A 14,986-nucleotide genomic window follows, 5' to 3' on the forward strand; every position below is an offset into this window, starting at 1 on the left:
ATGGAGCCATGAAGCTCTACTCAAAGCACTTATCCCAAATTGCCTTTCTTACTAGTCTCCATGAGGCCAGGACTGTATTGATCTACTTAAACTGTATTTGAAACTTAGCATAGCATATAGCAAATGATAGACATACAAAAGTATTTGTTGAAGGAATTGAATGAAGAAGAAAATAGTAATTGGAAACCAAAAAAGGGAAATGAAGTAAATATGCTAGTATCATGAAGCCAGCAAAGGCTTTTCTGTGGTCAGAGGCTAACAACTTTAGCAAACACAATTTAGATCTTCCAACACATTATACTTGAGACTAACTATCCTTATAATGAAGGGAGAGAGCACCAGCACTTTTATAGTGGGATTAATTCACACACTGTAGTAAAATATAATTTTCTTACAATAATCATATTTTAAGCAAATAGGAAATGGAAATTTAGTTAGGCTATATTTATAATTTGGTGCCATCAAGGACTTTAACCAGCATGCTTGCAGCTTATTAAGAGAAAAAGAGATAATTGGGTTATAATCTTAATTGTATGGTATCTTACTGAAGATTGTAAGAAAGATCTGATGTCTTCATAGTTTCAGGCAAGCATTTGTTTCATTGAGTATTCATTTCACTTTGTTTGCGTAGGATTAGCTGAGGGCCCCTGCTTGCAACATAATAGAGTGGTGTTCTTCAAGGTAAGTCACCTAATGTAGCTATTGCAGCTAGAAGAACCATCTATTGTTCGGATGAAAGGAAGCTGATAAGGAAGATCTATTTGTAGTAGTGAGGCACAGTGGCAATATAAAGCCATTTAAAATGAGCTGTGTTTTTGACACAGTCTATCCATGAATTGCTGCTTTCAAAGTTCAACTCTGATTTAGTATATATTTTTTTGACAATGAACAATTTGACTTTGTTTCACAGATGGGCAAACACAGTATAAAAATAGAACTAGTGATTTCATAGAAATTTTGCTGTGTTTGACACATATTTGAAATACGTTTCTTGGCTAGATTAGGTATGTAATGAATGAATGAATAAAGGAATGAATGAGTGAACAAATTAATATTGGTAAGCATTCATTAATAAGTGACAGGTCAGCAAAATAATCAACAAAATGAAAAGTCAATCTCTAGAATGGGAGAAATATTTGCAAATCATATATGTATCTGATAAGTTAAGATCCAAAATATATAAAGAACTCAAAAAACTCAAAACCCCTCAAAAATCCCAAAAGTTCAGTTAAAAATGGGCAGTGGAACTGTGTAGATATTTTACCAAAGAAGATGCAAATGGCCAACAGGTATATGAAAAAGTGCTTAATATCACTAATCATGAGGGAAATGCAAATTAGAACCACAATGAGATATCACATAGTTCCTGTTAGAATGGCTATCACCAAAAGACAAGAGATAACAAGTGTTAGTAAAGATGTGGAAAAGAGGAAATCCTTATGTACTGTTGGTGGAGATGTTATGGAAACAACCTGAATGTTCATCAACAGATGAACTGATAAAGAAGATGTGGTATGGGGCGCCTGGGTGGCTCAGTCATTGGGCGTCTGCCTTAGGCTCAGGGCGTGATCCCAGAGTCCTCGAATCCAGCCCCACATCAGGCTCCTCTGCTGGGAGCCTGCTTCTTCTTCTCCCACTCCCCCTGCTTGTGTTCCCTCACTTGCTGGCTGTCTGTATCTCTATCAAATACATAAATAAAAATCTTAAAAAAAAAAGAAGATGTGGTATATACAATGGAATATTATTCAGCCATAAAAAAGAAAGAAATCTTGCCATTTGTAACAACATGGATGGACCTTGAGGACATCATGTTAAATGAAATGAGTCAGACAGAGATAGGCAAGGACTATATGATATAACTTAGGTGTGGAATCTAAAAAAGCCAAACTCAGAGAAATGGAGAGTAGAATGGTGATTACCAGAGACTGAGGAATGGATGGAGGAAATGAAGAGATGTTGGTCAAAGGGTATAAACTTATAGTTATGAGATAAATAAGTCTTGGAGATCTAATGTACAACATGGTTAACAATATTATGTATTTGAGAGTTGCTAAGAGAGTAGATCTTAAATATTCTTACCACAAAAAAGAAATGGCAATTATGTGAGATGACAGAGGTGTTAGCTAACACAACAGTGCTAATCATTTGGCAATATATGAGTGTATCAAATCAACAAGTGTGCTCCTTAAACTTATACAATTGTATATCTCAATAAAAATATAGAGCTTTTATAACTTAAAAGTATAATAACAAAAACAAAATAAGCATTCTAAAGAACTAAAGACAGAATTAGTACATGGAAAGATTTCTGAAGAAGTTATCCATAGTGCAGCATAAGCAGCTAAAGAGATAACAAATATAAAAGAAAGGGAAAGTAAATATATGTATAATCACAATTTAAGAAAAAAAAAGGATCAGAGAACATGAGGGGAAGAAAAATGCAAAATGATATGCCTTCACATTTTTTATAATTGATTAAAGACATGAATCCTTGGATTCATTTTATAATTGATTAAAGACATGAATCCTTAGATGTGACCATTGGAAGAAGACCTAGACAGGATAAAGAAAGTGAACTCCATATCTAATTACATTGGGGTGACTCTCCAAAACAACAAAACAATGAACAAAATCAGTCAGTGTGAAACAACTGAGCAATTACAAAAAACAACTGGATTTACTCTTCAAAATACTGGAGAAAATAGCTGGCAACCTAGAACTTATACTCAGCTAAACTGTCATGTAAAAACCTAATAAAATAACCAAATAAAATAAAAGTAACATTTTCAGACAAATCAAAATTTAACAGCAGAGTTTTGCTCAAGTATCATCTGTAAGATACTTATGGAAAATAAAAATGAGTCCCATAGGATTTTTAATGGAAATTTGAATTGATACAAACATAAATTGACTATTACACATCAAAAATTTTTAATGTTCATGCTCTTTGCACCAAGAACTCCTTATCTGTGGGGCGCCTGGGTGGCTCAGTCATTAAGCGTCTGCCTTTGGCTCAGGGCGTGATCCTGGCATTCTGGGATCGAGCCCCACATTGGTCTCCTCCCCTGGGAGCCTGCTTCTTCCTCTCTCACTCCCTCTGCTTGTGTTCCCTCTCTTGCTGACTGTCTCTCTCTCTGTCAAAAAAATAAATAAAATCTTTAAAAAAATTAAAAAAAAAGAACTCCTTATCTGTAACTTTTAGCCTAATTTTGTTATGGATATGTGCAAATATTTGCCCATACAAACATTTCAATTTTTTCATAATATTAAGAAATATTTTTGACCTGCAACAAGAAGGGGCTTGTGAAATATGCCATGAAATATTGAAATACTATGGCATTATTAATGCCATTTTTGTATGAAAATTTTTATCTAAAAGCATGAATAAGTATCAAAGGTATATTATTTTCATAAACAGCATATACTATTACATGTAGTTTGGATACAGTTTTGTTTTGGTGTTACTGGAGATGTCTCTTCCAAAATATTACAATTAGTTACCTCTGGCAATGGAGTTGTGAGTATTTTCAAATTGTTTCTTTGTTCCTGACAGTACTTTAAAATTATTTCTAGACGTTTCTGGGTGGCTCAGTCAGTTGAGAGTCCAACTGTTAGTTTCAGCTCAGGTCCTGATCTCATGGGTTGTGAGATTGAGCCCTGCATCAGGCTCTGCACTCATGGGAGTCTGCTTGGATGTTTCTCTCTCTCTCTCTTTCTCTCATGTAAATAAATGAAATCTTTTTAAAAAAACCAACATTCATCTTTAAAAAATATAAAATTATTTCTACACTAAACTTTGCTTTTGTACTTAGCACATATTTTTAATAATTTTTTTCTATTTTTGGATATGAAAATAATATATATATGTCAGGCACTGGGATCAGGTATTTTCACATATGGCATTTTAGTAAATTCTTATAGGAACCCTATAATATAGGTATTTTATTTAACAACTCTTCCCCATTTTTTAATGGATGAAAAAATTAACTGTCAAAGAGGTTAACTGATTTTCTCAGTTATATAGTAAATGCAAAAGCTAGGACTGGAACCCAAGACTCAAATCTTATTCCTTTTAACACTGAAATCAAATTTGGTAAACAAGCCTAAAAAGAGGTGTGTGTTTGTTTTTTCATTTGATTTTCATACTGAAGAAATTTGTCCAGGTGGTACAGAGGGTGATATTTGGAGTTGCTTTTTCAAAATGGTAGTAAGACTGAAAGTGAACATGATGAGAAGTCTTATAGGCAAAAATTTGCTTTGCCTTATTTTGAAGTTGAGGACAATCATTATTTCAAAATACTTGATGCCAACACAAAATGTCAAAATTGATTTTGAATCAATGGGCTGCATTTCCTCAATAAAAGTTGTATTCTTTCCAACTAGGAGATGGAGGCTTGGGGGCTGGATTCGGAGATAAACAAAGATCTACACTAGTTCAATTAGGGTCAAGGTGGGAGCTATGGAAATCCTGGCTCAACACATATATTCATTTGTTCTTTATTTACTCATTTATTGACTTGATCATTCCAAATTTCAAGTAAACACAATTATTTCAAATAAAGTCAAGCAAATGTGCTAAGTATGATTCAAATAAAGGTCAACTAATAAGTGTGACTGCCCTACATATTTAGGGGCAGATGAGTAGAAATGGAAGAATCAGATATGACAGAATATGAAGAGTCAACAGGCATGGGGAAAGCATGATGCATTTTATTTATTTATTTATTTTTAAAGATTTTATTTATTTGAGAGAGCATAAGCAGGGAGCTCAGTGTGGGGCTCCATCCAATCCCAGGACCCTGGGATCATGATCTGTGCTGAAGTCAGCCACTTAAGGACTGAGCCACCCAGGGGCCCCATGCATGATGCCTTTTAGAGTCAGTTTTATGGGGTCTGACTCTAGTACAACTCCTCAATGTGGGTATGTGTTCCTCAGTGAGAGGGGCTTGAGAAAGCTGAGAAAGTGTGTGAGGAGACTTTGGGAGAGTACAATTTGTGAAGAAAGTTTAAAGAGTCAGAATTGTTCAGTATATAATATCTTTATATTATACATATTGGATGTGTCTAACAGGCTTATTCTTTCCTGTTAATTTTTATTGAAAAAATAAAATCAGGAAATTAACATAAATCTCTTCCAATTTACTGAGTACCTAGAACGAACCAGATAAGAGTGACAGGAATTTTGAAATTCATTATCTCATTTAAGCCTTATAGCAATCTTACAGCATTATTACCATTTTACAGAACAGGAAATGGTGATGCAGAGAAGTTAACTAAATTGGTCAAACATTCTTCACACTGAAAGTACATTTATTAATAATTCTATGTACTTTTTTACTGTTAAAAAGAGCTACTTTAGCCTTTTTTTTCACAACAGACTCTTCAATTCTCTGTCAACTCATTGATGACAGAAAGTCATATTATAGGCCTATTCACCTTACATATTTGAGGAAGCTCAATGATAAAAACACAGTTTATATTACAAACTTATTGATGATTTAATTACATGAAAACATCTTTACTAAAGATTAAGTGAAAATAAGTGGACTTCAATTTGTAGTGAAAGGAAGTGGGAGGGGAAGGAATATAAGGTTGAAATCACACAGCTATTAGTGGCAAAACCTAATGTGTCTAATTGGCTCCAATGTTCTCAGGTTTTCTAAATCTACCACCCTTTCTTTGTAGGAGTCACTGGGAAGAATTCCCTTGAAGAGGTACTAAATAACAAACCCTATTATGGAAAGTAGGTGAAAAATAGAGATGTGTTAGCTCTAAATAGGAGGCAGAACGGCCTACTTTAAGAACTTGGCTCGTTGGATCACATTGGTTGGGTTCAAATTCTAATTCTATCACGCAGATAAGTTGTCATCGACTATATTATTGTTCTCAATATTCTCTCCTTCCTCCATGTGAGAGGATTATCCTTCTACCCCTGACTGGCATCACATTTGGCCATATGACCTGCCTTGGCTAATAAAGAGTAAAGAGAGAGAGGTTTGTAATGTCTGAGCAGAAATGTTAAGAGCCACTGCAGATACAGCCGTTGATCATTTTTCCTTCTGTCATGAAAATAGCATGTCCTTAGTAGAGGCTGTTCTTCTGTTCATGGAACAATATGGCTAGGCTCATAGTCAAGCTATGGAAGGACATCTAACATGAGGAGGAAATAAACATTTGTGGTTGAAAGTCATGGAGATTTTTTTGAGAATATGATGGGCCTAAATTTTTTTATTAGTTGATTCATTAAGCTAACTAGTATACGAATTTTGTTAGCCTGGAGACATCTCTCTGGGATTCAGTTTCCTTTTTTTTTTTTAATGTATAAGATTTAGTGGTTGTAGTGATTAAATAAATTAGTGTAGATAAAGTACTTAAACCAGAGCAGAGCAGGTAAATACTTCTCTCAAGAAGAAAAGTCTTGATCCATAGTGTTTGCCAATTTATCTGGTGTAAATACTTTTTCCAAGGCTGATTCCAAGTTATCATCATGATGTTACTGAGTGGAGACTTGTGAAAGAGGTACACACATTGGTGTGTACTCTCAAGAGTAGGGTCTGGCTCCAGCCCACTGATGAATTTAGAGCAGCGCACATAGCAAACACTATATTTGAGCATATCAAATAGTAAGCACTATAGAAGAGTTTAATGAAGACAGGTGACTGAATGAAATTGCTTCTTAAATTTCCTTTACATTCTTAAGAGTCTATATTTGGAAGACAACTCAGAATTTAAGCACTGGAGGTGAACTGAGAGGCGCTCTGGTAGACCCATTTCATTGTGATAGACAAGAGAATTGAGGCCTAGAGAGTGTGGGTAGCTTGCTCAAAGTTATCCAGTCAATAAGAAGAAACACCAGGGCTCCTAGTGTCCTACACTCTTTCCCTTCCATCATGAACCATCTTTTTTTAAAAATTGCTATGGAAAGGATTAGCAAAGAAAGAAAGAAAAGGATAAATAGCTAATGCTTCTTACCTTGTCCAATTTCTGATTAAGAATAATAATAACAATAAATAAAAGATTAAAATTAAACCCAGGTCATGTTTATTGATAATCCTTTTGGTGTGTGATTTTGAGTCAATTTTGAGGAAAGTTGTCATTAGGAAAAATTTTTATTAGTGTATAGTTGTCATGTATCATTTGAAAAGTGATGATTATTAGAAAGAACTGGAAATATTACCAATTATTGAAATGTCTAATTAAAGGTGGTTATTTTGACTATTAAAATGAGTAAATGAGTGCATCATCTCCTGGCATTCCCCAGTAATGTCTCCTCCTAAAAATATTGCAGTAAATTCCCATGCAGAATACTTCCAAATTAGTGCTTTTCAGACCAATAATGCAGTGTGTTCATATTTTAAGGTAACAGTGATTCATTTTTTTTAACCATAGTGGTTACTGGCTGTAACTATGGAATGCATTGTCATGGAAACCACATCCCCCCCTTCTCCCCCTCTTCAATTCACCCCAGAGCTATTATTGAGAAACAAGAATTAAAGGAAAGCATTTTGTCAGATGCGTATGAGCAGATAATAGGTGTGTACACACACACACACACACACACACACACACACACATGTGTAGAGATAAATTAATTCTCATTGAATTTAAACAATAAAAGATTAAGGAACTGAAATATATATTTTTCTTTATATATTGCCTTTGGCTTTTTCAATCTAAACCAGCGCAAACTGTAAAATGGGAAATAACTTGAACATAGCAGCCTTAAATGCTGCCCTAGAATAGGAGGTCAGCTTTAGCTTGGGTAATTCATTAGGGAAAGACTGTGTTAGTTATTATTGGAACATCACAATATAGAGCATACAATACTTTTGGGGTGTTTGAAATCCAAATTATAGGCTAATGAATAAGGGAAATATTGTACAACTTTTTTAGAATCCATTCGCCTCTGGAAAAACAGCCATAATTATAGATGCTCTGTAGGTGGAAGTGCTCACACAATCACACATTTTATGGTAACATAAAGGGATAAAATGATAAGGGGTACACTTAATGTGTGAATGTGACCTTAGGATTCTACAGAAGGCACCAGACCAGAGTTCTCCTAATATGTGACCTGGTATGTTTAAGCACATATATATTAGACCTCTTGTGTCCCTGCCATCCCTAGGTGCAGGACAGATTGAATCAGTCCTTATTGCCAGTAGGGGAATTGACGAGGTAAGTATTCCTGCACTTAGTGTGAGAATCCCAAAGCCTGAGGCATAGCTGCCCTCTTCAGTTAGAGCCAGACTTGCTTCAACTTTTACTGCCTTTTTATGCTGATCTTTGCTCATACTTTGTCCATCTTGATTTCCTTTTAGGAGGTCTTAGTTTTGTAGGCAGGACCCATATTCCTCTCACCAGAGGCTGATTAAAAACGTAGAATCCTTGATATCCTCCTGTCCTATGGAATAATAATGTAAGGGTTGAACCTGAGAATCCAGGAAATTATGCAATCAGGTTTGATTTCCATTAATTTGAGACAGGAGGGTGGGGTATTCTGAATATAGGCGGGTGAAAGAAAGTTTCTAGGCCACTGTGTTTGACTTGACAATTTGCAAGTTGGTTTGGTTTTTTGTTGTTGTTGTTCTCACTGAAACTTTTTAAGTCTGAATCATATAGTGGTATTGGGTCTCATTAATTGAGAGTACAAGTGATCTGGTATTCTCATGGAATTGCATCAGAAAGGTGTGATTCTGGCTGAGTTTGCTATGGATATTTAGGACTATTTTGTTGCTATATTTCAAGTGGGATCTGAGGTCAATGCCCACTCAGAGACTTTTGAAATTACCATATTCCTGTGAATATGACAGGCCTAACCCTTGTCAGATAAATCTGGAGTCTTTAGAGCATGCTTCTGGAGAAGTGTGATGTTGCTTTTTAAACTATCTTCAGTCACTTGTCTTTGAACCTTATTATCTTCATGGCTTATTGATTGTGTGACTTGGGCAAGTGATATAACCTCAGGGCCTCAGTTTTTCCCTCTAAAAAATGTGTCCAATAATACCTATCTTTCCGGCTAAGTCATGAGACAGGCTATGTAAGTAAAGAGCAGGTGCTGTGTACCACCAGGGCTTACCAGAGGAATTTCTTTACCATAACTAGTTTTCATGACAGCTCTGCAAGGTAGGGGCGAATAGTCCTACTTTACAGATAAGCAAACAGAGGCTCAAACACTGTAAGTGACTTACACAAAGCCACTCAGCACGAGAGCCAGAGTCTAATTCCAAATTCAGATGTCTTGCTCTTTTTCCACCAACCATTTGTAAGGCATAGTGCCAGGCACTAAGGTGGCACCAAAAGGGTGCCAGTTTTACCCACTTCCTACTCATCTGCATCCTTCCTATCACTTTTTTTTTTTTTCTCCAATAAGCAGTTTTGCAGCTGGGCCAGCCACATGCTGAATTTTTTTTCGGTCTTAGGCAATTTTGATAGCCTCACTTTAAAAAGGAAAGGAAAAGAAAAAAAAGAAAGAAAGAAAGAAAAAGCCAGTAAAGCATCCACCAGTCTTGTCATTCATACTTCCAGAACAGCATTAAGACTTCTGGAGCTTTCTGGAGCCTCTAAGATATCAAGGTGGGGAAGGAGCTGACTTTTCCTTTTTGAGTTTGAAAAATGTTCTATCTGATAAAGCCTAGGTTCTGAGGTGGATTCTACCACCTAGGGAATGAGTCAGCTCACTGACCCAGAAGTCAAGGGCATAGGGCCCCAGTGAAACCATTTCCAGTGCACTTCTATCCGAGGTCCCTTTGTGGGCCATCAACTCAGGCACACCAATATCAGAGGGCCAGCGTGAACAATACACCCAGCCGGGTTCCACGGGGACCTCCCCTTTTTCAGAGCTCGCCCTTGGAGGTCGCCTATAGGATGGGGGCAGTGGCTGGGGGTCGAGTGTGGTCTCGATTGTTAACACTAGAGCCCTCTCACACCGACCCCAGAGATTCCTAGGTTGCACAGAGCGAACAGCAGGCTGAGCTAGGCTGCCAAGCACCTCGCTCCCTCCCTCTGTCGGCCCCTCCCTTCCACCCCAATTGCCCGGCCAGCGCTCCCCACGGTGACTCTGGATTGCAGCAAGCCACTGGCTTTTTACCAAATCGGGAGCTGCAGTATTTTTTTTTCTTTCAGAGAGAATAATTTCAGCCCCTTCAGCTCGCATGACAATCTTGTGTGACTGGGGCGAGTAGGCGGGCACATCCTTTTACATGCTAATACTGCCCCACCTCCTTTGAACCCTCCTCTAAGCGCCTGGCTCCCTTTTATTTTTATTTTATATATTTTTTAAATTTTTAAAAATTTTTTTACCTACTCCAAATTCACCATAGGGGGGGAAACCCTTCTTGGTTCTGTCCCTCCCCCCACGCCTCATTCCCCAGGGAAGGGAGACCCCAAGACGCTTATTACTTGCCCGCGTTGTTTCTACCCGGGCGCTGGGATGGCTGCGCGGGGTGCAGGGGGCAGCTATCGGAGCGGCTTCTCTGTCTAGGCTGTCACTCCATGTGCCCGGCGAGCACCGTGTTCGGGTCCCCCAGCGAGCTGCCACTGCCGCAGCCCGAAAGGAATGTCCCCTGTTGTTAAGGACCCTGACTGTTTTACCCCAATGATTTGCCACTGCAAAGTTGCTTGCACCAACAACACTTTGTCGTTGATGTTTGGATGCAAGGTAGGACGAGGTTCATGTCTTTTTAATGCATGCTGCCTCCCTTGGGGGAGCTAACAATTCCTTTTATTGTTTGTTTTTGTGTCTGCTTGTTGGGAGAGTGACAAAAGCTAGGACTTGCTCTGCCCTTTCTGGGAGCTGGCTGGGTTTGGGGGCCTTGAGAGCGCACTGATTTTTCTGGCGTCCGATGTTGGGTTGATAACTCCTTTGTGGCAGGACCGTGGTCTCTAATGTACCGAGGTTCCAAGAGCAGATCAAGCCTTGGAAAGGGGGCGCCTTAGGTGACTCTCTGCTTGGGATCTTGTTATACATTTAGTTAGTGACTGGGCTTCTGGCTGCTCATTGTGAGCTCCTGAACTCATCACAGGTTACGGCTGCATGGAGCCCCGGACCCAAACGGCCCACAGTCAGAGTTATCTGGGATGGTGGATGTGCTTGAGATGAAATTGAGCATATCAGTTTGTAATTTGACACTTTTAAATCTGAGGAGCTTATTTTTATTCTAGACAGAAAATCTGGAGATAGGCTCATGTTGCCCCTAATTGTGTATTTTTCTCTGAGCTTATACAATCCACTCAAAATCAACACTCAGAAATTTTATCAAGAGGTGGCGCAATTACTCAGTGAAGTTTCTAACGAATAACTAACTGTCCCACCCCAGATTTTTGTAAAGGTGATTGGTGTTCACAAGGAAATGAGATTTGAAGAGTTTCGAAGCAGGTCACCATTCATTGCTCCGTGTCTCTAACTTTTTTGTTGCACTCAAAGAGGCACCCCCCAGAAAGGATGCTTAGAACACAGTATTTGAGCAGTCTTAGCCCACGAACAGTCTGAGTGCATGTCCCCTTACTTCTAGGTATATGCCTGCACTTCTTTTCATTGTGACAAGCTGGTGGGCTTGTCAGGTCTGCCTGTATGAAACACTTTTGTGGCCACTATGGTGACTCTAAGGACAGAAAGAGCATCACCTAAAAACATTAAATTCACCTTCTTAAGTAAATAAAATCACATGATCCCCTTCGTTCTGAAAGATAACGCTAGTGACTGGGTTGGACACTGGTAAACACCTTACTCAGGAGTTAATGAAACGTACACATTCAACTTCATGAATAGTGCTCAGAGGAGGTGTAAATGTAATGGAAAAATGAGGAGTCAGGATTGTGAGTTTTATACTGACAATGCCTAGAGAATCTCTCTTCTCTGAGCCTCTGGTTTTCTCTCAAATGCGAGACAAAGATGAGGTGATCCTCCTTGGCTCTAATATTCTCCAGTGATCCTTTTTTAAGATCATTTAATGGTAAAGTTACTGCCAGAGATTTAAGTTTTTTTACTCAATATAGTAGACTGCACCTTAGAGTCGGTTAAAAAAATATTGATCATACTAAAAAGACTAGCTGGATGCTCCTTTGGAAACCCTTGCAAAGGTCTTAGAGTTTTAAGGTTTGTGTGTTCATTGCTGTCAGAAAGCTATATGTGAGTGCACAGCACCAATAGCTAACCTGTTAGCTCCTCTCCCTCATACGACCTGCTACCCTCCCCTGTGCTTCTGTCTACTCACTCTTTGAATTGTATTTACAGCAGCATCTTAGCAATGGCTACTATGTAAAATCCATTCCCATAAACTTATGAGACTTGCTTTGCAGCACTAAATGATTATTAACAGAGGTGAATTATTTGTCAAGGGAAATTCAACACAAGCTAGTAATCAAACAAGATAAGCTATTGGTGTGGAAATGTTGAATATGTGTTCAACCCTTGAAACTCGTTTTCAAAGAAGTTTCTTTTATGCTGTTAAATTTTCCACTGATTTGCAGACCATTTTTTTTTAAGTCTTGGGAATTACATTAGTTTAACTTCCTTTAAGTTCTCTTCCTTTTGGTGCTCTGGTTTGAGAAGTTCAGTTGGTGAGAGAGAACCATATCAATAGACTGAAACACCTCAATCATGTGTGTTGGTAAACACTGTTCCATGGAAAAGAAATCAAGTCTCTATGAAAAAGAAATAATACTTTTAGAGTGTCTTTCCCATTCCATTCTGTTGAGTATTTGAACAAGATCATTCTTGAAGCCGATCTAAAGGGATTGATAATTATATTGTAATCATACTTAACAGTTGGTTAATTACAGACTGGTTGATGTAAGGCTCTCTCCTTAGAATCTTAGACATTGAAAGAATAATAGAGCCTCTACTCTAGCCTCTGTCTAGTGAAATTCTTCAACGCTATCTGATGGATGACAACAGAACATAATGTGGAAAACTTGTATATCATATAGGCCTGGGTTTCAAAACTAGATGTACCACTTACTGGATATACGATTTCTCTAAGTCTCAGTTTCCTCATGGGTAAAATGGCCACAGTAATAACTACTGCCTTACATCCTACTATGTCACTGTGAGAAATACAGTTTGAAGGAGATACCTGCAATGTTAGTACTTTTGCATTCATCAAATGATTGATATTTTTATTTGGCCTTGGTTATTTTTACAGCTCTACTAAGGGGGGGGGTCATCACTTCTAGAAGAAACTTCTATCACTGTTAGTTCTTTGGATAAATTATTTTTGCTGTGAGCTTGATGATTGCTTCTCTTAAAGTTACTTTTCTCTATGTGAAGTGTTTATATAAAATGCAGGAACCTTTGTATATTGATAAAACATTCATAAAACAAAGTGAATTTATGAAAACTAATGAAAAATTGACACCATTGTTTTACTCAATCAACAAATATTCATTGAGCAATCAATAAATGCTTGATGCTAGAGATGTGGCAATAAACAGCTCTTGTCCCCCATGTTCTCAAAGTCGAATGATCTGGTAGAGACACTATTAATTGCAGTGCTGATTGATGAAAAATATATATATATAATGAGGATTTAGTTGAATCTTTGAGCAATGGAAGTGGAATTTAAATAACTATTGGAGAAAAAAAAAACCTCATGAAGATAGAGATGTAAATATGGAGCCTCCAAAAATACATTTATTCCAATATTATCTATTAGGTTTGAAAGAAGGTTATTAGGATGAGTATTTTTCTGCAAAGGTATTTATTATGGCAAAGTCTAGAACCATGTTTACATGTAGGCCAGACTTCAACAACTTTAAAAACACTTAAGCTGTTTGTTCTCATTCTCCCAAACCTAGTAATGGCTTAAAGAATAGAGAGTAACTTGAGCTTTCAAGGAGGAAGCCCCAAATAATTTTATTCTGTCACTTAGCAATCTCTAGGGACCCCATTTGCTGCATCCTGGCTGTTATTCAGTTTAGTTAGCTGACTATATGACTTACGACTGTAAATGTGAAATGTCTTTCTGTGCCAGGCTTTATGCCAGGCACTGTGATAGGCATTAAAGATACAAACATAAGTATGACACAATTCCTTTCCTCCAGGAATTGCAAGTTTATTGAGGGAGATAATTCTACTCTCTTCCCTAGAAAACTCATAGTCCCACCTGTTTCTCATAAGAGAAACCAAAGCTCTGTTATTCAAAAGAGTTTTCCTATTTTATTAGTCCTCTTTTTGCCCCAGTCCATTCATCATTATCATACAATGCTGCTATGGGAATGGAATTTCCATGGAGAAGGAGGCCTTCTGAAAGCCTTTCCCCCCTCATGGTAGTTTTTGTGTTTTATCTGAAAATAGGCATCACCTTTATCTTTACTTAACTCTGTCTTCTCCCCATGCAAAGATCCAAGTTCTAAATGTAATTCAATGGCCAGCCTATATATTGTTTCTCTTTCCTTTATCTTGCCCATAGCTGCATTGCAAGGGTCTGCAGCACCTGCATGTCCCCTTCCCTTCACTCTCTCCTTTCCAATCACTGTTTAGAAGGCAAAAATAAACAAAAACACAATGGAATATCTGTTAGTTTCCATAATATTCTAAAAGTTTAATGTAAAGTATAATGCTCTCTACAATTATTGCTTTGCTTTTTTTTTTTTTCCTCAAAAGTAGTTGTTATTGAAATAGGATTTTGCCTTAGGGAACCTCTCCCTCCCCTAACCCCTATAGCCATTTGTTAATATAACAGCTCATCTGAATCAAACCATCAAGCCCCTACGCCACATCAGTTGCCTTTAATATTTGTCTGATGGATTAGGATAGGGAAAAGTTCTAAAAAATGTTATAAGTCCTGGAACCTATTTTTTTCCCCTGTGAATGTTTAGACATTGCATAAAGTGTCCCACCCCTCAAAGGAAAGGAATTATAGGCAGAAAGCAATCTCCCTTTTGTCTATATGAGTACTCTCCCCAAAGAAAGAAGAATGAGAATAAGGAAGAGGTTAAAATGGTAGAAAATAGAAGAGGATGGAATTGAAAGGAGGAAGGGATT

General features: G+C 37.5%; 1 protein-coding gene across 2 annotated transcripts in view; it reads left to right on the forward strand.

Annotated features, from left to right (window-relative positions):
• Positions 1-14,986, forward strand: part of DLG2 (discs large MAGUK scaffold protein 2) — a 1,327,559-nt gene that overhangs the window by 160,989 nt on the left and 1,151,584 nt on the right. The window contains exon 1 of one of the 2 annotated variants that reach the window (XM_048217415.2): positions 10,527-10,660. The exons of the other annotated variant lie outside the window; for it this stretch is intronic. Within the exon in view, the coding sequence (XP_048073372.1) occupies positions 10,559-10,660 (102 nt within the window). The 5' untranslated portion in view covers positions 10,527-10,558. Of the gene's footprint in view, positions 1-10,526; positions 10,661-14,986 lie in introns of those variants that run through there. 2 annotated transcript variants of the gene reach the window in all.

The sequence above is a fragment of the Ursus arctos genome, unplaced genomic scaffold (assembly GCF_023065955.2).
Source record: "Ursus arctos isolate Adak ecotype North America unplaced genomic scaffold, UrsArc2.0 scaffold_22, whole genome shotgun sequence".
NCBI classification, from domain to species: Eukaryota; Metazoa; Chordata; class Mammalia; order Carnivora; family Ursidae; genus Ursus; species Ursus arctos.